This window comes from Chaetomium tenue (genome assembly GCF_020726465.1).
Source record: "Chaetomium tenue strain MPI-SDFR-AT-0079 chromosome Unknown F5144scaffold_4, whole genome shotgun sequence".
Lineage (NCBI taxonomy): Eukaryota > Fungi > Ascomycota > Sordariomycetes > Sordariales > Chaetomiaceae > Chaetomium > Chaetomium tenue.
Genome location: NW_027117332.1, coordinates 4,297,916 through 4,324,564, shown reverse-complemented (window position 1 = coordinate 4,324,564; position 26,649 = coordinate 4,297,916). Strand labels below are relative to the sequence as shown.

At 58.1% G+C, this 26,649-nt stretch overlaps 9 protein-coding genes across 9 annotated transcripts; 5 read left to right on the top strand and 4 right to left on the bottom strand.

Annotated features, from left to right (window-relative positions):
- Window positions 1-23: 23 nt before the first annotated feature.
- On the top strand, window positions 24-3,876 carry F5144DRAFT_491476 (uncharacterized protein; the record flags this gene model as incomplete). Its single annotated transcript, XM_066785865.1, has 3 exons — window positions 24-265; window positions 722-3,165; window positions 3,221-3,876. The coding sequence occupies 3 exons, from the start codon at window positions 24-26 to the stop codon at window positions 3,874-3,876; spliced, it is 3,342 nt and encodes a 1,113-aa protein (XP_066643817.1).
- An 846-nt stretch (window positions 3,877-4,722) lies between these two features.
- On the bottom strand, window positions 4,723-8,120 carry F5144DRAFT_259123 (OPT oligopeptide transporter protein-domain-containing protein). Its single transcript, XM_066783521.1, has 2 exons — window positions 5,718-8,120; window positions 4,723-5,661 (listed from the first exon to the last, which is right to left on the bottom strand). Exons 1-2 carry the CDS (start codon window positions 7,892-7,894, stop codon window positions 4,758-4,760), a joined length of 3,081 nt encoding a protein of 1,026 aa, XP_066643816.1. The 5' UTR covers window positions 7,895-8,120; the 3' UTR covers window positions 4,723-4,757.
- A 337-nt stretch (window positions 8,121-8,457) lies between these two features.
- F5144DRAFT_593384 (uncharacterized protein) lies at window positions 8,458-9,472 on the top strand (the record flags this gene model as incomplete). The annotated part of the gene is made up of 3 exons (XM_066790457.1): window positions 8,458-8,472; window positions 8,519-8,564; window positions 8,826-9,472. The coding sequence occupies 3 exons, from the start codon at window positions 8,458-8,460 to the stop codon at window positions 9,470-9,472; spliced, it is 708 nt and encodes a 235-aa protein (XP_066643815.1).
- Window positions 9,473-9,544: 72 nt separating this feature from the next.
- On the bottom strand, window positions 9,545-10,167 carry F5144DRAFT_259120 (uncharacterized protein). The gene is made up of 4 exons (XM_066783520.1): window positions 9,926-10,167; window positions 9,848-9,874; window positions 9,721-9,789; window positions 9,545-9,670 (listed from the first exon to the last, which is right to left on the bottom strand). Exons 1-4 carry the CDS (start codon window positions 10,064-10,066, stop codon window positions 9,617-9,619), a joined length of 291 nt encoding a protein of 96 aa, XP_066643814.1. The 5' UTR covers window positions 10,067-10,167; the 3' UTR covers window positions 9,545-9,616.
- Window positions 10,168-10,676: 509 nt separating this feature from the next.
- On the top strand, window positions 10,677-13,908 carry F5144DRAFT_488992 (armadillo-type protein; the record flags this gene model as incomplete). Its single annotated transcript, XM_066785699.1, has 6 exons — window positions 10,677-10,805; window positions 10,860-10,949; window positions 11,008-11,289; window positions 11,385-11,475; window positions 11,525-12,811; window positions 12,869-13,908. The coding sequence occupies 6 exons, from the start codon at window positions 10,677-10,679 to the stop codon at window positions 13,906-13,908; spliced, it is 2,919 nt and encodes a 972-aa protein (XP_066643813.1).
- Window positions 13,909-14,479: 571 nt separating this feature from the next.
- Window positions 14,480-15,864, bottom strand: F5144DRAFT_259226 (uncharacterized protein). The gene is made up of 2 exons (XM_066783522.1): window positions 15,084-15,864; window positions 14,480-15,010 (listed from the first exon to the last, which is right to left on the bottom strand). The coding sequence occupies exons 1-2, from the start codon at window positions 15,720-15,722 to the stop codon at window positions 14,813-14,815; spliced, it is 837 nt and encodes a 278-aa protein (XP_066643812.1). The 5' UTR covers window positions 15,723-15,864; the 3' UTR covers window positions 14,480-14,812.
- A 916-nt stretch (window positions 15,865-16,780) lies between these two features.
- F5144DRAFT_593381 (S-adenosyl-L-methionine-dependent methyltransferase) lies at window positions 16,781-19,069 on the top strand (the record flags this gene model as incomplete). Its single annotated transcript, XM_066790456.1, has 2 exons — window positions 16,781-18,789; window positions 19,027-19,069. 2 exons carry the CDS (start codon window positions 16,781-16,783, stop codon window positions 19,067-19,069), a joined length of 2,052 nt encoding a protein of 683 aa, XP_066643811.1.
- A 246-nt stretch (window positions 19,070-19,315) lies between these two features.
- On the top strand, window positions 19,316-20,884 carry F5144DRAFT_593380 (ATP-NAD kinase-like domain-containing protein; the record flags this gene model as incomplete). Its single annotated transcript, XM_066790455.1, has 3 exons — window positions 19,316-19,999; window positions 20,258-20,356; window positions 20,456-20,884. The coding sequence occupies 3 exons, from the start codon at window positions 19,316-19,318 to the stop codon at window positions 20,882-20,884; spliced, it is 1,212 nt and encodes a 403-aa protein (XP_066643810.1).
- Window positions 20,885-20,952: 68 nt separating this feature from the next.
- On the bottom strand, window positions 20,953-26,013 carry F5144DRAFT_490687 (putative transporter protein; the record flags this gene model as incomplete). The annotated part of the gene is made up of 9 exons (XM_066785810.1): window positions 20,953-22,552; window positions 22,609-22,801; window positions 22,851-23,057; window positions 23,119-23,293; window positions 23,370-23,479; window positions 24,263-24,871; window positions 24,942-25,214; window positions 25,269-25,838; window positions 25,896-26,013. The coding sequence occupies 9 exons, from the start codon at window positions 26,011-26,013 to the stop codon at window positions 20,953-20,955; spliced, it is 3,855 nt and encodes a 1,284-aa protein (XP_066643809.1).
- Window positions 26,014-26,649: the final 636 nt, after the last annotated feature.

Genomic DNA, 26,649 nt, shown 5'->3' with positions numbered 1-26,649 from the left:
TTGGACGCCGCACCGCCGCCACAATGGAGACCCCGACCAGCCAGTCCAACGGGATCGGAAAGCTGCTGCCCAAGTCCATCGCAGCAAAACGGCGGCGCAACAAGAGCTCGTCGACGGCCGAAACGGCAAGCATTAGCGATGACGTTGTATCGCAGCGAAGCGGCATCGCCAGTCGCAGCACTTTTGGCAGCGACACCAACTCTCTCAACGGCAGCCTAAAGAGCAACAACACCGACCCAGCTATTGATGACTTGGACCGGGAATCGTGAGTTATCTGTCCCTTTCTTTCCCTCTTTCCTTCTTTCGCCCTTCATCAATGTGCCAATTCGCCAACCCTGTCCGGCTGCTCTTGGCAGTGGATGCGGAGTACGCGTATTGCTCGTACAATACTTGAGAACACGTACAAACAGCCTCCACGAAATGCCCATGTGTGCGTGAGCCGTATGCACGTATTCACTAGTAGCAGCTCGGAGAGCTTTGGTCCCACCCGGGGGCCATGAACATCGCCTGCGCCTCCCCCAGCAGACGTTTCTGCCGCTGGATGTTGGCCCTCGCATCAGCCTCATCCCGTCTTATTATTCTTCCCACTGTTCCTGTTCCATTTAAATTCCCAAATTCCCGGGTTCCCGGATTCGTCGTCTCATCATAGCGTTTTTCTTTGTATCTTCTACGGGGCTGGCCCTGCCTTGTCGCAGCAACTGACATCACTCCCGCTCGCTAGCACCAACAGGCCCACCGCTACCTCTACCAATTCGTCACCAATCGACCACTTGACGACGGCTTCCTCGCCCTTAATACAAGTTTCGCACGATTCACGGCCGCTCGCTTCCGACACGAACTCCCAAAAGTCCACGCGGTCGCCTATTTTACCCCAGGATAGCTCCGACAGTCTCGAGTCGGCCCCATCTCTCGACCGGAGCCGGACCACACTTGGACCTCCCGAACTCCGTCCAAAACGATCCTCTAGTCGATTAAGAGACGTATTTAGGCCGAAGAAGGCCTCGAGCGACGAAAAGAGCCTAGCTTCTGAAGAGAAATCGAAAGACGCACCAGTGCTCGACCTTCATCAAGCCGAGCCTGAGACCTCCGTCGACCGCAGCCGACGCTTTTCGCGGGGCCAAAAGCTCGAACCGTTGAGGGTACCACCCCGGACCCCACCTGGAGAACCAGCTGCGCCCGTCATTGTGAACACGCCACCGACACCGACCGATACCCAACCAGGTCTTGCCTCGGCTACCGGTCCTCGTCGCCCCGCCGATGCGGTTCTGGCGCAGAGCATGATCACCCAGAGACGGAGGGCAGGCTCCAATGCTGGCCCAAGCAAGCTCTCTAACGTGGCCGCTCCACCACTGACGCCGACGCCCGAGAACGGCCCGGCGTCGCCTGGCAACCCTGCTGCCACCTTTTTCTCTTCTATGTTCTCGGCGGTCCAGAACACCGCCAACTCACTCACCACCACAATACCCGCCCTTGCCCAGGGGCCCCCCAAAAGTAAAGGGACACCAGTAAAAGAGCAGCCGGCCGACCGGGAGCTGGACGCCGTCGAGGTTGAATCCGTGGCTTCGCAACGACCATCTACGGAGCCCAAGGAACCAGCCGTTAAAACACTTGGCATGGGCGACCTCAGTCTCAGCCAGTTGGGCATCGCCGAGGCCCCGAGCGCAGCTCCGAGTCCTGTCATTGCGCGCTTCTCCGACATCGAACCCCGATCGAGATCCGAATCCGCCCCAGCGGAACCGCATATCGCCGGCATTGACCTCCCAGAAGACCCGAATGCCTCTCGGCCGCGGTCCGTCCAGGAATCAGCAGGCGGCGAGCGGACGACCCCAGCCGGCAGTGTTTATGAGGACAAGACGGGCATTCACCGCAGCGGTAGCATACGCAGCGCTATTGGCCATCGTAGGAACCGCGGTAGTAGCATTGCCACCCATGGGACCGCAGCCACTAGCACTATCGGCGCTGCCATTGCGGCCGCCAACTCCTCGCTGGTTAACCCAAACATCGGCGCCCCGAAGCTTACCGGATTCGCCGTTGCGAACAAGAAGAGAAATCGCGATTTCCACGTGCTATTCAAGAGTGTCCCCGACGATGACTACCTAATTGAGGATTACAGCTGCGCCCTGCAACGCGAGATTCTCGCACATGGCCGCCTGTATATATCCGAAGGCCATCTCTGCTTCAGCAGCAACATCCTCGGTTGGGTCACGACCCTCGTGATGAGCTTCGACGAGATCGTCGCGGTCGAGAAACGCAGCACGGCTCTGGTGTTCAAGAACGGCCTCGAGATTTCTACGCTGCATGCGAAGCATGTCTTTGCTTCGTTCGCCAGCCGTGATACCACTTACGACCTTATTATCAAAATTTGGAAGCTTGGTCACCCCCAGCTCCAGAGCTCACTCAATGGTGTCCGTCTGGAAGAGCCGGGCGGCGACCGGACAGAAAAGCTCGACGCGGAGGCGGTATCTGTGACGGGTACACAGAGCATTTCAGGGTCCGAGGAGGAGAGCGAGGATGGAGAGGACGTCTACGACGAGGACGAGGATGAAGAGGACAGCCAGGCGGGCGGGCTTGTGTCTGATGGCCCCGTTTCGGAATTCACCGAAAAAGCTGTGCCGCGTAAGGTCTCCGGTGGTGCGGCACCTGCCGAGAAGCAGGAGGACGGTTCACCAGCGGGCGGTACCGACTTTCCTGGCCCGGCGACACACGCACCCACCGACTGTGGAGATGGGCCGACGCATTACGAGAAGGTGTTGGGCGACGACGTTATCCCCGCTCCGCTCGGCAAAGTGTACACCATGTTGTTCGGCCCCGCCTCGGCAACCTGGATGGGCCGGTGGCTCACCACGGACCAAAAGTGCACTGACCTTCAGATGGAGGACAAGCGTGGTCTGACAGACGAGATCAGAACGCGCAATTACACGTACATCAAGCCGCTAAATGCTTCGATAGGGCCGAAGCAGACAAAGTGCGTCGTCACGGAGCAGCTCGAGAACATAGACCTCGAGAAGGCGGTCAACGTCCTCGTCAGTACACAAAACCCCGACGTTCCCAGCGGCAACATCTTTGTCGTCAAGACCAAGTATTGCCTTACATGGGCGGAAAACAATGGCACCCGCATCCAGATCAACAACGTCATAGAATGGTCCGGCAAGAGCTGGCTGAAGGGTATGTCCTTCCTTCCCAATCCACATTGTCCGCTACTAACTGACCGACTCTCTAGGTGCCATTGAGCGCGGTGCAAACGACGGCCAATCCCAATTCTGCAAAGATCTCTTCGCCGGCCTCAAGGCCGCCGTTTCGTCCCGCGCACGGTCCAGCACAATGAACGGTGCGGCCACCCGCGGCAAGAAACGCGGCCGCAAGGGCAAATCTGCGCTCACCTCAAACCCCGCCAGCGATGCCGAGGGCGCCGCGAAGGCCTTGACCAAGCAGAGCTGGGGGCTCTTCGAACCCGCACGACCTATTCTCAGCCCCGTCGTGGACACCATCCGGCCTATCCTCACCGGCAATGTTGTCTACGGCTTACTCGTGGGGCTGCTGGTTGCGTCCTGGTTCGGGTTCGGCACCCGCCAGGGTGCGCCACGGTATTCCCACGATCCGGCGTATGCCAACGCGCCACAAAGGCTGGCGGCGTACGAGGAAATGTGGAGGAAAGAGGAGAGCGATCTGTGGGAGTGGATCGAGGAGCGGGCCGGTTTGGAGAGGCTGGGCGCCGACCCGCCGCTGAGGAAGCGGAGCGTCGATCCCAGGACGGTGGAGGAGAAACTGAGGGAGGAGAGGATGGATGAGCGGGAGCTGAAGGAAGCGATACGGGTTACCGAGGAGCATCTTGAGGTGCTGAAATCGGTGGTGGGGAAGGAGGGGATGGGGAGGTGACGGGGGAGGATGTGATGTGATGACATCTCTCACACAACTATTACACAGTACACCACACTACACTCATTGCGGCGGGGCGCCCTGGCTGATTCTCTTTGTTGTATCAATTCTGGGGGTAGGGTTTAAGGTATCATAAGCTGTGCATAAGCGGACAATTCTGACATTTACTTGCTGTCACCACTTCGAGTCTCATCTCGCATCTCGCACTCGTGGACTGTCTGGTAAATGATATTCACTTCGGTTAGTTAATGGTGGCCCGTTCGTCTTGAGCTAGCTTTCCGCGTATTCTTCGCAGGGGAGGTGGAAGTCTGCTAAACTAGCCTCCCCACCGGCCAGGCCCTATTCCCCTGTACGCGGAAAAGGAGAACGGGCGGGACTCACATGGAACTCCTTTACTCTGTAGTTACATCTCATCTCATTACGAAAAGGGGTACCTTGGTAACAAGGAAACGTCGACTCCGACACAATACCCCAGCATCACAAACACCGTTCAGCACATTGCTTCCGTCTCATGAACGGTGGCATGGTTTCCTCCTCAGCTAACTGAACCCCATAATCCAGACACCTAGATACTCTGCTATGCCTTGACTACCGAATAAATGACCTGGTTTTTACCCATCCCCAACGCCATACAATGCAATGCAATGCACTCCCGCCCCAAACTCGGTCCAGCAGCATTACCAGTCATTAAAGCCAGCGCCACCCCTCCTCCCCTTTCCTTCCTTTTTCTTCGAACACCCAAGTAACCAACCACCCTCTCCCCCGTCACATACACATCGTAACCGTAATAACACAAACAACGCACTACACATACCACCCCCTCCCTCCCTTCCTTCCAACCAGCCCACCCCCCTACCACCTACCACCCTACCACCCTACCCTTACCAAACCTCCGGCCCAAACCTCCCCCCATCCGGCACACTCCGCCACGCACACGCCCGCCAGTCACACCCCCTCTTATACACCTCGGTCCCCCACCAGCTAAACCCGCGCACCACACCAGGATACACAAACCCAAAAAACACGACCACAATCCCAAACGCCAGGCCCGAGTCCAGCGCGGCGCTCATCGTCATGGTATACTTAGCCCACCAGGCGGGCGCGCGGCGCTTGACGAGGTAATTGAAGAGGTAGCAAACCAGGGCCCAGACGGAGAAGTTGAGCCCCGTGGCGGGGGGGATCCAGCCGAGGGAGCCGAAGAGGACGGGCAGGTTGATCTTGCGGACGAGGGAGCGGGGCCGGTGGCGGGCGTACAGCCAGAGGGGGAGGGGCAGGATGGCGCCGACGGCAAAGGCCCAGATTAAGGGGCGGTAGGTGGCGGAGGGGCCGAAGAACTCGGCGGGGCCGACGACGCCCCAGAGGATGGAGCCGTTGAAGTGCACGCGGGCGATGGGGCAGGTGAAGCCGTTGATGGCTTGTGGGGTGCAGAGCCCCGGGACGTGGACGAACATCCAGTTGAGGACGGCGATTTGGGTGATGGAGGAGATGACGGTGGCGATGATCTGGACGGTGAAAAGGATGCGCGGGGGGATCTTCATGTAGTGGCCGAGTTTGAGGTCGGCGGCGAACTTGATGCCCTGCGCGGAGGAGATGTAGCCGTAGGTGACGAAGACCATGTTGGCGACGGGGCGGCCGGGGAAGAGGATGCCGGCGATGAGCTGGCAGATTAGGTAGATGGAGGAGTGTTGGTTGGTAACGGCCATGATTATGCCGATGGGGATGAAGAGGATGGTGCAGATGGCGAGCGCGAGGAGGAGGCCATACCAGGGGAGGTGAATCGGGTAGCTGGGCGGTTAGCAACTGGTCAAACCGCACATCCCGACTTCAATGGGAAAACTCACTACTCGACGACAAAAATGCCGATCGCCGTCATCGAGACGAAAGTCATAAGATACCACATCATAGGGGCATCCTTGTATCTCTTCATCAAGCGATTGTGGACATCCTCGCGACTCATTATGTTGTCGATGCTCATCGAGGACCTGTTTGCTCTCCGGTCTCGGCCATTAGACGACCTGGGTGATCTCTCACTCGGCTCGGACACCGGTTGATATGTGCCCTTCTGCTCCGCGGACGTCTCCTCCAGCGACCGCTTCCACTGCGTCCATATGTCCTTCCCATGCCAACAAACCGTGTGCGTCAAAAGCGCCGCCAGCCCCGCGAACTGCACGCCATAGCTCAGCACATACGTGATGGGGAGGAACACGCGGCTGTACTTGGAGTAGGTCTCTCGGTCGAACATGAAGTCCTTGGTCAACACCTTGCTCACGTCGTACACGTTCCCGGTGTTGTCAAACACGGCCGCCGACAGGATCGGCATATACGACGAGTACAGCCAGTTGCTGTAGTACGCGATGGGCGCGACGATCCACATCACCACCACCAGCCCGCCAACCACATTCATGGCTGCCCAAAACGGGGTGAGCAGCGGCGAACCGATGTAGGCGACCTGCGCCCAGTCAAAGGTCAACGGGAACAGCCCCAATCCCGAGACAACGCCGAACAGATTGGCGAGGACGACATTGTCAGGAGCGAACCAGGTGATCACGTTGAAGTAACTCAGCGCCGGCATCAGCAGCCCCGGCAAAAAGTAAAAGAGAAAAGCGCCCAGCCAGACGGCGTAGAAGAACTTCCACCTGCTGATCTTCCAGCCATTGGCCTCCTTGTTCTCCTCCTTGTGGAGGGTGGTGAACATGGCTGCCGACATGAGGGTGCCCGGCCATATCATGCCGCTCGGGCGGACCAAAAAGCGCCGTGTCAGGCCGGCAAAGGTGTATCCCAGTATCTGGGTAGATATTGTCAGCAGGAGCTGGTATACGACACTAGCCTCCTGCTTGTAGAACTGTGTTTGCTCGACGATGACGTCGGTCGCAAAGGCAAAACCAAACGACACATTGCTGCTGACATAAACGCAACTGTGCTCTTTCTCATTCCACCGGCCCTGTGCCAGCCATAACCGGATCCGATCAAGCCTGCCCCTGCCCTCAAGGGGGGTGAATCGTGAGTGAGGGTCAGAGCTGGCTACCGGGAGGTTGCTGCTCCGGAACCCATCGACATATTCTTCCGGAGGATCGTCGGATCGTTTCAAGAAATAGTCCCACAAGAGACCAAGAGGGTGTACCATTAACAATGCTATAACGGGTGTAATTGCGACACTGGGATATCTTAAAGCGAAAAACAAATTCGTCGAGGAACCAAGAACGGAGAAAAGGATAGATAGAGCCCACATCCGGGGCGTGTTTATCGACAGGCTCGTGTTGTCGGTGGAGGAGACGGAAGCCCGGACCTGCGCGTAGGGTGAGTTATCTGGCGGATCTTCGTCGTCGTCAGCGCCCGAGTCGGACACGAAGGACCGTTCATCGTCTTCCTCCTCTTCTCCTTCCAACTGCTTAGCCGGGTCGTTCAGCAGCGGTGTCTCCGTGGTGCCGAAGCGGCCCTCGAGGCCCCCAATAGTAGTAGATCCACCGAGCTCCTCCGACTGCCTGGGCGCCCTCCTCGAGGTCGGTGACCTGGGCTGGGAGCCATCACGGCGCCGTCGCACCCCGAACCCTCCCAATGAGTTTCGGCTCGCATCCGATGGTTTTCGAGACCGCACCAACGGGGCGGTGGTCCCCTCATCGTGGCTGTCGTTCGAGGTCCGCGACGTTATGGAGCCGTAGGAGGGACTGCTATGGCCGGCGGCCGAGTACAACGGCGGGAGGTCCTTGGCCATGGATTCGGGTGCCGGGTCGCTGGGGCTGTTGGTCTCGGTCTGGTCAGCCGCTGGCACAGTCGACTCGAGTCCGCGGCCATGGGGGTCGTCGGTACGTCGTCTCAGTTTGGGCTCGGGGTGTGGTGGGAGCGACGCCGTCGTGCTGTCGTCGGTGTGGGGTGAAGGAGGGGCAGAAAAGTCCGGGGCAAGCTGAGGCGTGGGGCCCGTTCCGAGTGCGGGTCCCGAAACCAAGGATTGTAGTGGAATTCCCCGGTCTGATTCGAGCTGTTTGTCCGATGGAGTGCCTCTCCCACCGCGGAGAGTCATGAGTGGCTTGCTTTTCCCGGATATCTCGGGACGGTGCGGGAAAGAAAGCCCAAAGCTAGCGCGTGGGGGGTAACACGAAGTCTTGGGGAAGTTCCAGGAAGGTGCTCAGCGGAGGAGCATCTGAGGTAGCAACTATCAAGCTACCTAGGCAAGAGAGATGGGAATTGCATTGGTTGGGTCTCGACTAGGCCTTTCCTGAGAATAGATAGTGGATGGTGCCCTAGCTTAATTGAACATCGCGGCACTTTCAGCTCGAGAAATCGATGAAGTTGGAGCTGGATTAACATAGAGAGGAAATGGAAGTCACCGACTCTCAGCAAGAAGCAACCAAGCCAAACCGGACCCCCCACAGAATTCCACGTCGCCCCAGAAGTGGCGCACTTGGCATTGAAGTACTGCAAATCAAGGCCGGAATTGTGTCTCAGTTTAGATATTAGAGAGGATGGAGATGGAATGGTGGGAACTCGTCGCAGGATGGGTGATCTTATAACTACCGATAAGATAAACACACGAGATAAAATCCCCAATGCTGATGCTTGCCGGGAAAGATGCAGCCTGACGACATGTGGTGTGTACTTGTGGGACACATGCACGCACACACAACATTCCTCGAACGGCACAAAGCGTAGCATTTCTCTCGGCGCATCCACTTGCCGCAATTCCATGCAAGGTCCCATCCAACCCAGCAAACAAGTCACTCACTCAACCCACATCGCCATACCTCAAAATCGGGCTGCAACAGACACACGTCACCTCAGCACCCATGTCTGATGTCTCCGGGGAAGAGGACACCATGGCGGCTCTCAACGTGGCCAAACGGCACCTCAGAGCTGTCATGAAACAAAAACTCAAAACCGTACCCCAGGAGTCAATCGTGTCGCAGAGTACGGATCCCCGCAGGCACACCTTGATCCGGGGCTAAGCATCGCAGGCTCGACGGTCTACAGCACGCTCAAAACTCTCAGCGCTTATGCCCAAGCTAAGCGAGTCAGCGTGTTTCTTTCCATGCCCACCGGCGAGATCCAGACAGATGTCATCGTTCGGGACGCGCTCACGGCGGGCAAGGAGGTTTTTATCCCCTACCTCCACAAGAACCCGGTCCCGGGCCCGGGCCTGCCGCCGCGGGTGATGGACATGGTCCGACTGCGCGACCTGGCCGACTACGAGTCTTTGCAGCCGGACAAATGGGGCATTCCGAGCATCGACCCGGACACTGTCGCAGAGAGGCAACGGGTATTCGGCGGGCCCGATGCCCCGCACTCGGACAACACCCTGCTGGATCTCGTCCTCATGCCAGGCGTCGCTTTCGACACCCACCCCGACGACGGCGCCATCAGGCGGCTTGGGCACGGCAAGGGCTTTTATGATTACTTTCTTTTCCGGCACGGGCTAAAGGCGGGTTCGCTTGGGCAGCAAGAGTCCCCTGTATTGCTTCTTGGCTTAGCCCTGTCTGAGCAGTTCCTATCTCCATCCGAGGGGGCAGTACCTGTTGGTCCCCTAGATCAACCTCTTGACGGCCTCGTCCTCGGGAATGGTGAGATTAAAGGCCCGCTTGCTCCGGCAAATGTAACAGACTAATCAATCCCACACTGGTTTTGTCGTGCGCCTGTCCCGCTTCCCCCTGGTATCCCGTTTCGTAGTGTTGGCCGTGTTGATTGACGTTCTGTGGAAATCGATTCATGTCACGCTTCCGCCACGCGCAAGCAGCGTCCCGCCGCCGCCTCACCCAGACACGCTCTGGATGAGGGAAACGTTGTCGCCCTTCAGTAGGATTTGCTACTCCCCGTTAGCCATTGTCGCCCATCATCCGCCCGGTGAAAACGTACTCCCAATTGCCTCCTGGACTCGGTGTCATTCGTCTTAGAAATCTGCTTGACCTCGACCGCGTCGTCGATCTAGAGAACCGGGTTAGACTGGTTAATCGTCCATCTTGGCTCCGGTAATGGCACTTACGACCAGATTCATGAACTCATCAAATCCCTAAATAGCCCGTCAGAAACTGAAAGTCCCAATGTTGGTCAAGCCACTTACACGGATGGTGCCAATGATGCGGATCGACAGCTGCTCGTACAGCCAGATCTGGACCGTTGTGCGTTGCTGCAGCAAGCGGAAGAGAAAGTTGATTGGGGGCAACAGAACACGGCGACCGCCGCCTCCACCTCTTCCAGTCATTGTGTGCGGTTGATGATGTTGGGGGGCGAAAGGGGTTGGAGTGTTGGGTGCGTGCGTTGCTCAATGCTGGTCGCGCCTGGCGTGTCGTGGAATCAGAAATCTGGCGGAGCTTCCACTGTTCTGCGGTTGCGAAACGGTGCCCGAGAGTAACGCTAGTTACATGGCCCGTGCACCTGCCCCTCCTTTTTCATGAAATTCACTCCTTACCTTCGCCAGCTCCGTCTGGTCGGGTGGGGCACCACTGCAATGTTTAGGCAAGCCTGACGTCCCGTTTTCCTTTGAGTTGGAGGGGACTTCCCAACCATCACCAGAAATCTCGACTGCGCCAGGTCATCCCACCTTCCTTTCAAGCCCACGCCTGTCTCCCGACTGCGACCAGTCATTAGTAGACGACAGAGACCCCGCGACACGCCAGCACCTCCTTCCCCGTACGCTTTCCCGAGTTTTGTCTTTCCGACAGTCAGTGGAGGAGATAAGCAGGAGGGAGGGGCACTTCAGTCGTGCGGCAAACGCATTTTGCCTGCGCCCACCTACCGACCTTAGCTGCCATAGCTTGGCGGTGTTCACAACCAACACCTTATTATTTTCTCGCCATATCACATCGACCGCCATGGCGTCCACTACGCCCCAAGAGGGCTTTGAGGTTCAAACCGTGTTGGCAGCGATGCTGACCATGCGGAGTGGAGAGAATGAGAAGAAGAAGGTCGCAGTCGACTACTTGGGAAGGTTCCAGAAATCGGTCAGTCCATCACTCGCTACCGGGCTTCGGGGAAAGTTATTGACGGCCGCATAGAATGATGCTTGGACTACGACGATATCCATTCTCAAGAACTCGACCGATGCGGAAGCGCAACTCTTCGCCGCGACGACCCTAAAGGGCAAGGTACATCGGATACTACAAACCCCCACCAACCGTGCAGGGACGAGCTGACCTTTGTCAGATCACATACGACCTCGCGACCCAGATCTCAGAGGCCGACCTACTTGCGCTGCGCGGCGAGATCTTGCTGCTGCTCAAGAAGTATGCGCCCGGTCCCAAACCAGTCCGAGTCCAACTCTGCGTTTGCCTAGCGATTCTGGCCATCCAGATGCAGACATGGAAGGACGTGTTGTCTACCGTTGTCTCGGCGCTCGGGAACGATGTAGCCAGCCACGCCTGCATCCTCGACTTCCTGCGCGTGCTTCCCGAAGAGGTCACGGAGGGCCGAAAGATCACCTTGTCTGTATGTGGAACGATATGTTGCGGCTCGCCTCTACCACCTCGACATCCTATTTGCGCGGATCGGCCTAGGATCACAGTCTAACTCGGTCGTGATAGGAAGAAGACCTCGAGCAGAGGACATCAGAGCTGTTGGCGGACAATGCCGACCAGGTTGTGCAGCTGCTCGTCAACTACGCGCAGTCTTCCCGTGAGTTCATTGTTGGTCGGTTGTATGGTCGAAGCTAACGTATCTCTAGCCGCCGCGGCGACAAATCCCCAGTTGTTTGACTGCATCAGCTCGTGGCTTCGGGAGGTGCCTGTCAGCGTGATCGTCAACTCGCCCCTGATGAACGCCGTCCTGCACGGGGTGACGGACGACAAATCCCTATTGGCCGCGGCCGACTGCCTAGGCATCATCTGCAGGGAGACCAAGGATGTCGACGACAACTTGGAAACAATCCAGGCTCTGCTGCCCAAGGTGCTTCAGCTGCGACCCCGCATCCAAGCCCTGGCGGACGATGAGGACTCCGAGGGCTTCAAGGCCATCACCAAGGTGTTTGCTGATGCCGGCGAATCGTGGGTATTGATCATCGCTCGCCAGCCTCAGGCCTTCCGGCCCCTGGTCGAATCCTTACTCGAATGCTGCGCCCGGGACAAGGAGCGGGATGTTATAGAATACACCTTCTCGTTCTGGTACGAGTTGAAGCAGTACCTGACGTTGGATCACTACATGGAAGCCCGAGTGCAGCTCCTCGACGTCTACGCGCAACTTGTCGATATCATGCTCAAGCAGCTCGAGTACCCGCACTCCGACAATCCGAATGAACTAGACTTGTTCGATGGGGACAGGGAGCAGGAGGAAAAGTTCCGCGAATTCCGCCACCACATGGGCGACACGCTCAAGGATAGTTGCGAAGTGATGGGTGTTGCGGCCTGCCTCACCAAGGTACACGACGCCATCAAGCTGTGGCAGGAGAAGTATGGTAGCCAGGCGACACAGACGGCAGTACCCCACTGGCAATCGCTTGAGGCTCCCCTCTTTGCCATGCGGGCGATGGGCCGGATGGTGGAATCGACCGACAGCAGCGTTCTGCCCCAGATCTTCCCACTTCTGGTCCAGATCCCCATCAGCAACGAGAAGCTGCGGTTCGCCGCCATCATGGTTTTTGGCCGTTACACCGAATGGACTGCGGCACACCCCGAGTTCCTCGAGTCCCAATTCTCGTACATTGTCGCGAGCTTCCAGACCGACTCGCAGGAGATCCTCCGCGCTGCAGCTCAGGCTTTCATGTACTTCTGTGTTGACTGCAAGCAGCTCCTCAGCCCCCAGGTTATCCAGCTGCAGTCATTCTACGACCAAATCCTCGACAAGCTGCCGGTTTCGAGCAAGGAGGAGGTCACGGAAGGAGTCGCTTATGTGCTCAGTGTCCAGAAAACCGAGGACTTGTACAAGCTCCTCAAACTCTACTGCGACCCCCTGGTGCAGCGGTTGATGACCAAGGCTAACTCGGCAACCGAAAACAAGTCGAAGCTTGACCTTGCTGGTAGGTCCATGTCAACCCAAAGATTGCCTTGAAACTCATACTAATTCCATTTTCTAGATCATGTGAACCTCCTCACCTTCTTTGTCCAGCACGTTGTGCCATACATCCCCAGCAACGAGGAGAACCCGGCGGTCAAGTATTGGCAGGAGGTCTTCCCCATTCTATCGACCATCCTCGACAATTTCAGCGACTTTGTCCCCATTTGTGAGCGGGTCTGCCGCTCCTGGCGATTCATGGTCATTTCGTATCGGACGGCTATCAAACCGCTATTACCTTTCCTTGCCAACAAGCTGGCAGCAGGGTTTGCCCAGTCCAAGCAGGGCTGCTTCCTCTGGGCTACGAGCGCCATCCTGCGCGAGTTCTCTGAAGATAGGGAGCACGTGGAAGATGGCATCACCGAGGACATTTACATGTTCTTTGAAGCGCAGGCGACAAGCGTGCTCCGCATCATGAGCGCCCTGCCGGCGGCCGATCTCCCCGACGTCATCGAGGACTTCTACCGCCTTCTTATCGACGCCCTCCTCTACTATCCCGCTAAATTGATACCTTCACCCTTATTCACCCCCATCTTCCAGGCTGCCATCTCCTCCCTGGCCCTAGAGAAGCAGGAACCCGTTTCGGCAGCACTCCACTACATCAGAGACCTTCTCACCTACGGCGGCACGAATCCCGCGGCGTCCGGCAGCGACCTCGGCCCGGCCGGCCAGCAGCTGCGCCAGCTCGTCAAGCAGCTCCTCCTTACGCAAGGCGAGGCTCTCGTCAAACAAACGCTCACCGGCATGATGATCACATTCCCGCGCGACTGCTTTGCCGACGGCAGCGGCGTGCTTCTCGGCATGTTCGAGCTACTCCCCAACGAAACGGGCCAGTGGGTGGACCGCACAATACGCATGCTGCCGCAAGGCACTGTTACCTCTGCGGAAGCCGACCGTCTGCTCGCCAAGATTAAGGAGAGGCTGCAGAGCGGCCAGCCGTCCAATGTCCGGCAAATCCGCGTGATACTGCAGGACTTTACGAACACGTACCGCCGGCGCTACGTCGCGCCCCGCGATGGGCTGGGCGAGCTTGAGGCCGCGCGCTTTCACTTTGCGGGCTAGGAGTCCGAGCTATGGGTCAAGCGTCGCGGTTATGTATTGGTGTTGAATTGAGGCGGGGCGGGGTGGGCGTGAGGTTGGGTTGTCCCCATCGACGCATAGTGCCTGAGAGCAGGTTACAGCGGTGGGAGAAACGGGGTGGGGGGGTTGGTGAGTGAGGTGTGGTGCGGAGAGAGGAGTGAGGGAGCATGGAGGAATCATGCATTAGACGAGATGGAATGAGACGGATCAGTGCCTCGGCCACATGGAACCGGGAACTACGATGCAGTAGTTGATGTAGTTATGTCATGTACGGAGGTAGAATAATAGTCATAGTAGATGGAGCAGCGTGTGGTGACTGGAACTGTATGGGAGGCGGATATCCAAATTCAGAGGGAAAAGGGGTGGCAAGCCGCTGATTTGAGTCATAGGGGGCTACCTAGCTACTGGGGCACATAAGCCATGTTTGATGGCGTAAGTAGTTGCTTCAGCTCGAGGTATTGAGGGCAATATTGATCAACTACTTAAAGGCCTCCCAACGGAGACTTTAGTTTACGCCTCATGACATGAAACGTTTATCTGCGCGGCTTGAATTATGTGTGTGTATCATCGATTAACTCGCCTAGCCATAGCATCTATGTAACAGCCAAGGTGTGAATAACAAGCCCGTTATAGTCTGTCGGCCATAAAGTAAGGTTAGACTCTTCCCATCAGATGTTTCCTCCACGCGGCATCCCACCTGTAAACATTAAATATGTCTATAGTGCTCATCCATGAGAGCGGCCATATCAGCAACATGATAAACAAGCTACTATCGTGCGAATCATAAGTCACTCTCTGTTTGGTTTCGGTTGTGTGACCCCTCTCTTCTGTCCTCTATTGCCGAAAAGGGGGGTGGTCTGTCGTCCTTCTATCTTGCTATCGGCGTTCAAGTCGAGCGAGGGGATGTTGGCGGGTCCGAGGGGAGACTAGCATTGGCCTTGCCAGCGGGCGGCGGCGGGCTGGCGTATACCTCGGGCTTGTTCGAGATCACGGTGGCTCTGGCGTTGGCGAAGCGGGTGAAACACTCGTTGAGGATGTCCTCTACTTTTTGCTGGGCCTCGACGATACCCGTGTCCAAGACCTCCTACGCCACACGTTAGTGATCAGATGCCAAGTTCTAAAGAAGGGGAGAGCTGCCACTCAACAACCACACATACCCGCATAAAATCCTCCACCTGCACAAACTGCGCGCGGTCCATACGGTACCGGTCCGGCAAACCGCTGTTATGCATCAGACCAATCAACCCCGCGCTCACGGTGCTGAGCGCCGCGAGCGCGGTGATGGGGGTGGCCTGGCGCATGGTGAGGGAGCCCAGCGCGGTCAGCGCGGCGCCCACCATGACCTGCAGCACCAGCAGCACCCAGTGCAGCACGCTGAGCAGCTGGAACCCCAGCGAGTACTTGGCCCGCTGGCCCACCACGTCCCGGTACAGGCCCTCCGGAAGGCCCTTGGGCGGCCAGTACCAGCACGTCGGGTGCACCACCTGGTGCTCCTCGCCCTCGCGGATCGCCCCGATGCCGTGGGCTACGCGCGCCCATTCGGTTGGCGTGAGGAACCTGTACTGCACGGGTCCGCCGCCTGGCTGGGAAGGGCCGGTGGGGATCGGCTTGGGCATGGTGGGGGGAGGGGCGTTGCCGGTAGTGGGTTGGGGTGGGTTGGGGGCGTCAGAGGGCGGGATTGGGATGCTGGGGTTTCTTTCTGACTTGTTGTAAACGCTTCCGCTCGACTCCAAGAGGTGGTGGCCCGTTATGAAGGAGGGGCCCTGCTGGGCTTGGTCATTGCTGGTAGAAGCCATGCTGCCGGTTTGGGTTGAAACGAGTGTAAGTGCAGTTCGCGGTGTTGGTGACCAGTACAGCGTCAAATATTCTGTGATTTAACGAGCTGGACAAGACTGGCTCTGAGTGATCATGAGAAAGATCGAGGATGGGTGGCATCTTAGAAGCAGCTGGCTCTCCATTCTGACTTCGCTTGCAGGTGTTGCCTGGGAAGGAGAGAAGACATGGAGGGGGGGACCAAAACGGAAGGAAAGAACAAAAAGAAATGGCCTTGTCATGGAAGTCGTGGTAAGTTCGATACGCAGAGAAGGAAGCAAGCACTTCCCACCGTAAACAAACCAAGGACTCCAAGCAACTACCTAGTGATCATATGAGAGGAATGGTGTCAAGGCAATTTCTTCAATTTGCCGAACTACATTCGTTCCATTTCTGAAGTCGACAGTTAGTCCATAACCATATTGGAGCCCGGCTTTTTCTCAGGAGCCGCGGCAAAGGTCTGGACCCAAAAAATAACAGACCCCAACAAACTAGAAACCACAATTCTGGATGCATTGGGTGAAAGAGAACCATCTTGCTGAGACGTTTAATCAGAAACATACAGCATCACCAAGTACATCGAAACCGTTGTTAGTATGATCCAAATCTTACTCGGAGTTGATTCTTTGATAAAATCGGGGGCGGGCTCGTAGAGATCCTCAACCTAAATACCTGGTCTTGGGTTTCCGGACAGTGAGCGCTATCTATTAACCTCTTGTGGTCAATGGCTGTCACTGTCCAAAAACCCAAGATTGGCCAACGACGTGCCTCGGGCTCATGTAAGAACCTCCAGGGTTGAAAGCGGGTCTCTTGTCTTGGCTGTCAATCGCATGCTTTCACCGCCCGGCAGAATCCCAAAATAATAATTTGGGATGCGCTCGCTCTCGTTGCAGCTCTGAGCAACTCCAGCGTCAGTCACCCGCCACCCATTGCTCGCATGCGCCCGGGCTCCCCGGCGGCTACCCTTCGGTACATTACCAGGCACGCAAGGAAACCGAACCTACCGCGACCCCTCTACATCCCAATAATATCCATCCGCACAATGTCTGACACGGTCCACGACCTCAGCGCGACCCCCGCGGCGGGGCAGCGGATCAAGCACGACAATGTCGTCTACACTACCGTTAAGGAGGGCCTTGCTCACATTCTCGTCCCCGAAAACACTACGAAGGATGGCCAGACGGTGCAGCAGGTTTTCTACAACCCAATTCAGCAGTTCAACCGCGACTTGACCATCCTCGCCATGAAGGCCTACGGAAAGGAGCGCATTGCGCTGAAGCAAGCCGCCAGCAAGGCCCGGGCCAACAAGTTTGCCGACAAGAAACGGAAGCGGAGGGAGCAGGCACAGGGCGAGCAGGCATCAATTGAGACACCAGTTGAGCGGCCGACTAAATCCCCGAAGCTGGACGAAAATGCGACCGAGTCCACCGAGGCGCCTGCCGACATCGCAATGGTAGACGCGACGGAAGAGCCTGCGCCAGAGGAGCCCACAGAATCCAAGCAGCCAGGGGAAGACACTGCCGATGCCGAAGCAGGAGTGTCGGCAACCGGTGGCGCTGAGGCCAAAAAAGAGCCCCAAATACCATTCACCATCCTTGACGCCCTATCTGCCAGCGGCCTCCGTGCCCTGCGCTACGCCCACGAGATACCGTTTGCCACCACGATAACGGCCAACGACATTCTCAAAGCAGCCGCAGCCGCGATCGGGCGCAACGCCACCCACAACGGCCTCGAAGACAAGATCAACATCTCGGTAGACGATGCCCTGGCCCACATGTATAACGTCGTCGTTAAAGAGCTGCGGCGGGTTAGTCTTTCAAAGAACAAGCCCGGGGCGAGCGATAAGTACGACATTATCGACCTCGATCCGTACGGAAGTGCTGCCCCATTTCTCGACGCTGCCGTTCAGGCGGTCCGTGACGACGGCGGTCTTCTCTGTGTCACTTGCACGGACTCGGGCGTATGGGCGTCTAACGGCTACCCGGAGAAGTGCTACTCCCTGTATGGCGGTATCCCCGTGAAGGGCTGGTATTCGCACGAGGTGGGTATCCGGCTGATTTTGCACGCGATCGAGACCTCGGCCGCGAGATACGGCCTCGCGATGGAGCCGCTGCTGTCGCTGTCAGTTGACTACTACAGCCGAGTCTTCGTCCGGATCAGGAAATCTCCGTCCATGGTCAAGTTCCAGGGAGGCAAGAACATGATGGTCTACAGCTGTGGCACCGGCTGCGGCGCTTGGACGACGCAGCTACTCATGAAAAACAAGCCCGCACCGAACAAGAAAGGCGACGGAACGTTTTACAAGCACGGCTTCACCAGGGCGCCAACGGCAGGAATCTCATGTGAACACTGCGGGTCAACAATGCATCTGGCGGGCCCGATGTATGCAGGGCGCATTCACTCGCCTGAATTCGTCAAGAAGGTGATCGCAGAGACAGAAGAGGCACCCGCCGAGGTTTACGGCACCAAGGATAGAATCAGGGGTGTGCTGCAGACGGCCCTAGAGGAATTCCTGCCCTCTCCCGAAGAGATGGAAGCTGAATCAAAGGAGAACGGCGACAGCACGAAAAAGCTAAAGAAGAGCCTGACGGAAGCGCAGGTGGCCGCCATCGACCCGTACCCCTTCTTCTTCCATCCCGCACACGTATCCGGTGTGCTGCATTGCGCCAGCCCTCCAGAGAACGCGGTGAGGGGCGCTCTACTCGGTCTCGGATATCGCGCCACGCGGAGCCACTGCAAGCCTGGTAGCATGAAGACAGATGCCCCATGGTCAGTCATTTGGCACGTCTTCAGGGAATGGGTCCGCCAGAAAGCGCCGGTCAAGGAAGCGAACATCAAACCTGGTAGCGTGGCCTACCGGCTCTTGGGCCTGGGGAAGCCGTCCGCGGAGGGCCCGGCGCCAGATGCAGCAGAAAACGGCAACGGAGAAAGCCAGGCAGCGGACAAGGCCGAGGATACAGTATCGGATGAGAAGCCGGCAGAAGAAGGGGCGGTTGAGAAGCTGGAGGTGGTCTTTAACGAGCAGCTCGGACAGTATCCGGACAGGAAGAAGTATGTCCGGTACCAGATGAATCCGACGGAGAACTGGGGCCCGATGAATCGAGCCACAGGGAAATGAAGAAAAGTGTGTATAGTTCGCACTACACTATTTGGACGGCGCCGGCGACTGACGAAGGATGACGGGCTGGGCGTGATCTGGACATGCATATTGTACCATGTATGTACAAGACCCACGCCGAGAGCAACCCCGGAGCCTGTAATGCACGAAACCCCGCTGTTCCTTTCCAGATGCTCCGCTCGTGCTGACGCCGGCCCACTGCACCCACGCTAGAACTCTGGGTGGTGATGGCGCGATTCGTCCATCTCGGACTTAACTCGACGGGCTGCGCCGATGTGGAGGCAGCGATCACTGGCTTCGGCTGGCTTGGTAGAAGATTAGAAATCCATATAAACAACTTATATATCAACTCGCCTGCCTCCCTCGTTTCGTTGTCCTACTGTTTAACCGTTCCCTTTTTCTGTTGCTTCATACCCCGCACGTTCAAGCCTTGAGCGTCTGACACCACAAACCCTCCCAATGACAGCCCAACATGTCAGCTCTGCTGCTGGCGAAAGCCCGGATGATGCCGTATCCAAGATCAAGCGGGAAGAAGTTGTCCTTGTCGTGCCGAGGGACAACGGTAGTGGGTACCTGATATACTCACTCGTCGAAGGCTCGGCTTCAGACGGAGAGAAGCCCCTCAAGTTGGAAGTTGTGCAATGTGAACAACACCAACTACCCGAGGATCTATCACGCTTTCTCCTGAGCCAGGGTAGCCTCCCGCCGACTCACCTGAGTCCCCCACGTGAGGTGCATGTCGTGGTATCAACACACTCGGGGCTTAAACTGGCGAGTGAATTTTACCAGGGCGTGCTCCGCCCGTTGTTAGGATCTATCGGTCTCGAGCCGAGCGAGGCCAGGGTTCAAGGAGGCTACCAAGCGACCGTGACGGAGAGCTCAGACACCATCCGGGACTTTGCGCAGGGACTAGGGAGAGACGGTAACGCGACAGAAAAGACTGTCATCCTACTGTCCGGCGACGGAGGCGTGACGGATTTCCTAAACGGCCAGGACCGCGGTTCCCCACCGCCCGACAACGCCCTCCTCCCCACGATCGCGCTGCTCCCCTTGGGCACAGGCAACGCCCTCTTCCACTCGCTGCACAAACCGCTCTACGCCACCACCACCACCACCACCACCAACCCCGCCCCCTCACCCCTCGTCCTCGGCCTACGCACCCTCTTCCATGGCACGCCCTCCCCCCTGCCCACCTTCCGCGCCTCCTTCTCCCCCGGCGCGAAGCTGATCTCTGCGCCAACCGAGACCGACGACACCACCACCCCCTCCGAAACCCCAACCCCCCCAGCAGCCCCGACACCAACCCCCACAGACGCCCCCACCACCCGCAAAACCCCCGTCGCGCACCTCATCGGCGCCGTGGTCGCCTCGTACGGCTTCCATGCCAGTTTGGTGTGGGAGAGCGACACGCCGGCGTACCGCGTGCATGGGGCGAAGCGGTTTGCGATGGCGGCGGGGGAGTTGCTGAAGGTGGGGCATGTTTATGAGGTGGGGGTGGGGGTTAGGAGGGGTGGTGGTTCTCATGGGGGTGGGGAGGGGGGTGGGTTTGAGGGGCTGGTGCCGGGTGGTGGTGGTGGGAGTGGTGGTGGTGATGGGGAGGGGGGTGAGGGGGCGAGGGAGGTTGAAGGCAAAGGGGGTGAGGGTGGTAATGGCGGCAAGAGTGGCGGCGGGTTCAACTACGTCCTTGCAACACTCGTGTCCAACCTCGAAAAAACGTTTGCCATCTCCCCGGAGAGCCGGCCACTCGACGGGCGGCTGCGGCTGGTGCACTTCGGGGACGTCGGCGGGGCCAAGACGATGGAGATCATGATGGCGGCGTACCGCGAGGGTGAGCACGTGGGCATGCCCGAGGTGGGGTACGAGGATGTGGACGAGGTGAAGGTGACGGTTGCCGAGGAGGATCCCAGGTGGCGGAAGGTTTGTGTTGACGGGAGTATTGTCGAGTTGGAAAAGGGTGGGTGGATGAGGGTCGGAAGGGAGGGGAGGGAGAGGGTCAATATTTTGGTTGACGCGGCCGTTGCGCGATGATGGGGTTAATGGGATGATATACAATTTCTACATAGAGCAGCGTGGGTATATAAACAGCTCTCCAAACCTTACTCGCCCATCAGCTTCTTCACCCGCCTCTCCATCCCCTCCTCGAACTGATCCACCCCCCTCTCCAACACGGTCAGCTTCCCCCCCGCCAGCTTATACACCACCCTCCTCCTCAACCCCTCCTCCCCCTCCTCCTCCTCCTCCCCCTCACTCCCCTCCTCCTCATCCACCAACCCCTCCACCACCCCCCTCATAAACCACCTGTCATGAGAAACCAAAATCACCGCCCCCGCCCACCCCCTCAACGCCTCCCTCAGCGCAGCCACCGTCTCATAATCCAAATGCGTCGTGACCTCATCCAACACCAACAACCCCGGCCCGCGCCACAACAACCTCGCCAACTCACACCTCACCAACTGCCCACCGGACAACTTCCTCAGCGGCACATCCGACGCCACACGCCCCTGCAAGCCCAACGACCCCAACAGCGCGCGCAACTGGCCCTCATCCAACGCCCCCTCCACCTCGCGCGCCAGCAGCGCCAGCGCCGTCAGCCCGGCCTCCGCCTGCCCCAGCGCCTGCAGGGCCTCGACGGCGTGCTGCGAGTAGTAGGACAGCTTGAGGCGCGGGTGGGTGGTGACGGCGCCCGTGTGGGACGACCCCGGGGGCGGGGGACCGGCTAGGGTCGCGCCGACGAGGAGTCGGATTAGCGTGGATTTGCCCGCGCCGTTGAGGCCCAGGATGCCGATGCGGTCGCCTTCGCTGACGGTGAGGGTGGCGTCTTGGAGCGTGGCGGGGGGTTTGGTGGTTGCGGCCCCGCCCTTGGGGGGGGCGTAGCGGAAGGAGACTTTTTCAAGGGAGACGAGCGTGCCCGGGAAGCGTAGGTCGCTGGGGTCGGGGAGGGTGATGGTTACGGGCCGCTCGTCTTGGGGGATGGCGATCTCGTCGCGCGCGGCGTAGTGGTAGCCGGCTAGGTCGCGGTTGAGCTTGAAGCGGCCGCCTTTTTCGTTGACTTGCATGCCCATGCGGTCGTCGAGGCGCTTTTGGCGGGACTTGGCCTGGCGCATTTTGTTTTGGTCGTCGTTTTTGCGGCCCTGCGCCATGTTCTGCCGGATCGACTCCTGCATGTGCGCTTTTTGCTTTTCTTGCGCTTCTTTCATCTTGGTGAGGTACAGCTTCTTCTCGGCCCGGGCGGCCTCGTAGGTCGGGAGGTCGCCGTGGAAGTAAGTGAGGTCCTTGTCCTTGACGATGAGCAGGTCGGTGCAGACGGAGCTGGTGAAGTCGCGGTCGTGAGACACGAGGATGAGGGTGGGCGGGGCTGGCAGGTCTTCAAGGCTCTGCAGGAAGCGCTGCAGCCAGATGATGCCCAGGAGGTCGAGGAAGTTGGTGGGTTCGTCGAGGATGAGGATGTCGGTCTCCTGGAGGAGCGCTGTCGCGAGGGCGCTGCGCATGCGCCAGCCGCCCGAGAGGCTGTCGGCTTTCTTGGCCATGTAGGCGTCAGTGAAGCCGAGACCGATCAGAATCTTTTTGGCGCGCGACTCGATGTCGGCCATAAGAGACGGTTCGACCTGCAGCTGGAGATCGGCGAGCATATCCACAGCTTCCTGAGTCTCGGCCTGGAGAGTCTCAGGCGAGATGTCGTCTGCCGACTGCTCGTTCCTATCCGGGGCTGGTCAGAGATTATAGAAGTAATCAGGGGTTCGGGGGCATCTTACAGAGCAGCAGACTCAGCGACTGCTTTCTCGTACTCGACCAGCGCCTTGCGCGCTTGCATCCCACGCGCGCCGCTCCTCAGCCTCGCGTCCTTGTCGAGGACAAAAAGCCGCTTCAGCATGCGCGCATGGCGGAGTTTCCTCAGCGACCGAAGCGCACCATGAGCATCCGTGTCATTGACACCAGCGGAGAGTGCTAGTCGATGTCAGACCTATTCGTTGTTCCGCGCCACCACAACACTCACTGTTGATCTCCTGCTCCAGGTCGCTTTTGGCTGTGGCCTTGTCAACCACATCCTCCAGGACGGTAAGGCCGTCCTTGCTGCCCGAGACTTCCCCAGAGGGGAGGTCATCCGTATTGACATCGCTGATGTTCGTCTGCTGCAAGATGGACACTCTGGTCTGCTCCGGGATGCCGGGGATGAGCTTGTCGGCGATGGCCCGCAGAAGGGCTGTGAAAAGGGGTTCCGGTCAGCCATCAGAAAGCGCGGTCGTCTGCTGTCCCAAGCTCACTAGATTTCCCCGACCCATTCCTTCCGACCAATGCATACCGGCTCCCGGCCTTCAAACGTAGCTTGGCATTGCTGAGAATCTCGGTGCCCTCGCCCGAGGCCTTTCCCTTGCCTTTGCCCTTCACCTTCTCTCCACTGCCGGATGTGACGGTGATGTTGAGCCCTTCAATATCGAGCTGTTGCCTGTTAGCACTTGATCTTTTGATCTAATGATGGAAAAGACTTCGGGATTAACTAGTATGTATTAATTACCTCACGGTAGTTGGGGCTCTCAATGTGGAAGCGTGTCTGCTTGCACGACACCAAAATGGTGGAAACAGACTCGGCCGCGATAGATGTCATTGCGGGTGTTAGGGAGAAAGCTTTCAATTGATGATTAACGAACAAGTGTGTGGGTTAAATGTGGGTGTGTTGAGGTACGAAAATGAAGCACTGGATGTAGCTCCTTTCGAAGCCTTACAATGAAGAAACCGGCCTCAGGTTGCCTTATATATCCAAGCAACTTGGAGTTTCTCCAACTGCAACAATTAACTTTTAAACTCACCCCCAACTTCCTTTTCTTGGCCCCAAAATTCTGTCCTGCCCAACGTCCCCGGCCCTTGACAGAATTCGGCGGAGATCAGCTGCGGGCCGTCCTTGCATGGCCCGATCCGGCCACTGCATTTCGGCCGTGAGTCACGCCGGCCCGGTGCGCTTTCCCTTTTGGTCCCCGGTTCAGGCCGGGAAACAACGGTCCTCAAACATGTTCATCCGGTCTTTCGTTGCCAGCTTCGAATTGACAGGGACAAAATCGGGAGACAAACCGGAACCTGAGTCGTCCGGCCTTGCCGGTGTCAGCTTAGGGACGAAAAACAACAGCGCACAGTCAGTCGGTGTTGACATCCTAAACTTTAAGCCCCCATCGGAAAATATTCCATGATTTTTTTTATTATGCATGCACATATGTGTAAGACTAGTACATAAAACAGACATTCCATCGCCAAAACGCCTACTTACTATGCCCGTCCCGTCCAACCCAACCCAACCCCAACCCCCAACTTACACCGTCCCATCCCCACCCTGCTTTTCACTCCCATCCCGCGACTCGCCCCTCACCCTCCCCATCCTCGCCGCAAACGTCGTCGTGGGCCTCCAAGCAGCCGAACTCCTCGGCGTGCTCTGCGCCATCATGGAATCAATCTGCTCCAGCGTCAGGCCCTTCATCTCCGGCACCAAGAAATACGCAAACGCCAACGACAGCACACACAACGACCCCCAAATAAAAAACACCCTCGGACCCAGATCCGCCGACCCGGGCTCATTCCCCACCATATACGGGGTAATGACCGCAATGATACAGTTCCAAAACCAATTCGCCGCGGTGGACAGCCCCACGCCGCGCGAGCGGATCGGCAGCGGGAAGCACTCGCCGACGATGACCCAGCCGACGGGGCCCCAGGTGGCGGCGAAGAAGAAGATGTAGATGCAGATGAAGGCGATCATGGCGCGCACCGCCGCCTCGTTGGTGTGGCCGTGGTCCGCGTCCGGCCGCCCCGCCGTCACCCCGACCACCGCCACGATCAGCTGCGAGATGATCATCCCCACCGCGCCCCAGTTGAGGAGGGGGCGTCGCCCCATGTGCTCGATGGCCCAGAAGGAGATGGGGGTGGAGATGACGTTGACGAGTGTCGTGACGAGGGAGATGAAGAAGGGGTTGCTGATGGTGCCGAGTTGTTGGAAGAAGGTGGTACCGAAGTAGAAGATGAAGTTGACGCCTTTTGGGGAGGGTGGTGTTAGCTTGGGTGGCTGGATTTGTTTGGTTAGAAGGGGGAGTATGGTACTAACCGGTGAGTTGTTGCATCATTTGGATGCCGGTCCCCAGGATGGTGCGCCGGAGGTTGCCGTTGCCTTTGGACAGGGACCCCTGGAAGCAGGCCATCCACGATCCGATATAGCTCGTCTGCGGGATGACCTGCATTTCGTACTCGTGGTTGGCGACAATCTCGGCGAGTTCGTCCTTGATGTAGTCCGAGTCGAGCGGCTGGCCGCGCACCAGCGACAAGTCCCTTGCTGCCGCGTTGATCTTGCCCTTCATGACGTGGAAGCGAGGCGATTCGGCTACTCGGTGTTAGTCAGTGTCGACAGCACACATAGAATCTCTGTGATGCTCACGAAGGATAAACAGCCCGACTCCCAAGATGATCGCCCACAGAAACTGAATCCCAACCGGGATGCGATAGGAGCCGGTGTCGTTGCGGTTCGCAGTCGCATAGACGACGCAGTTCGCCAGCAGGATCCCCAACGTGATGCAGAACTGATACCCCGAGACCAGCGCACCTCGAAATCGTCTCGGCGCCACCTCGGCCATGTACAAGAGGATGGTGGCAGAGATGAACCCCACGCCCAGCCCCGAGACCAAGCGGCCCATGACGAAGAGCACCACCTGGTTCGTCGATGCGATCTCGAGGATACAGCCCACGCTGAACACGCCGCAGCCGATGATGATGGTGGGCCGGCGGCCGATAAAGTCGGCAACGTCGCCGGCGATGAGGGCGCCAAAGAAGGTGCCGCAGGACAGGATCGACGTCATGAGCGACTTGGTCGACGACGGTAGGGCGAACTCGGTCGGGTTGACGCTGATCGGCTGTCTGGTCTCGTAGTCATACTGCAGTCCGGTGTATTGGGTGATGAAGAAGGGCATGCCGAGCACGCCCGACATCCAGCCCGTGTCATATCCGAAGACTGGCGGAGGTTGTTAGTACTCGGAGGTAAGCCGCCAGGTGAAGAGACCCGACTCACATATTCCGCCAAAGGCGGCAAAAGCGCAGAGCAGGTAGGCCTTGAAGGTCACAGGCGCTTCGACCCTCGACAGATCGGCCGTGCCCGTCAAGGAGGGATATATCACGACGCCGACCATGTTACTGGAGCTTCATGCTCGATGGGTGATGATGATTAAGGATGGAAGGAGCCGCAAGGGACCCGGCACGGCAGGGGGGGGTATAGGGACAGCTTTGAAGAATACAGTAATGGCCGTCTATTCACACCTGAACCCGGCCTTCCAATCCCTGAATGTCAAACAGGCCGCTCTGGTGGTCTAGAACTTGCGTGGTGGGGACATTGTCGCTTCGTCCGCCCAGATGCTAGGCAGGGAGGATGGAGATAAAGGAGGTGAGAACGGCGACAAGGACAATGGATGGCGGGAAAAGCGGGAATCTTCAGCCATGTGTGCACAGTCAGAACAAAGCCGCCATCGTGCAGAGGTGGAAGAGGCGCTGCCGGCGCCTTGGCGCATTTGCTTTAGGGCCTTGGGGTCAAGAAGTTCCATGGTTCTAGGAGTCCTTGAGCGAAGCCCAAAAAAAGAACCCTTACCTGCAGCTGGCCGGCGCGTAGGAGCCCATGTATGTCTTGACTTGATACAACGTACAACGACAGGAAAACGCATCAGGCCTCCATCATCGTCCCAGGCCGTCCCCAGCGTTGAGTTCCCCTTACCCGACCAAGTACTTCGTACGACAAGAAAATCCAATGCCGAGGCCAGCAGATGGGGATGGCA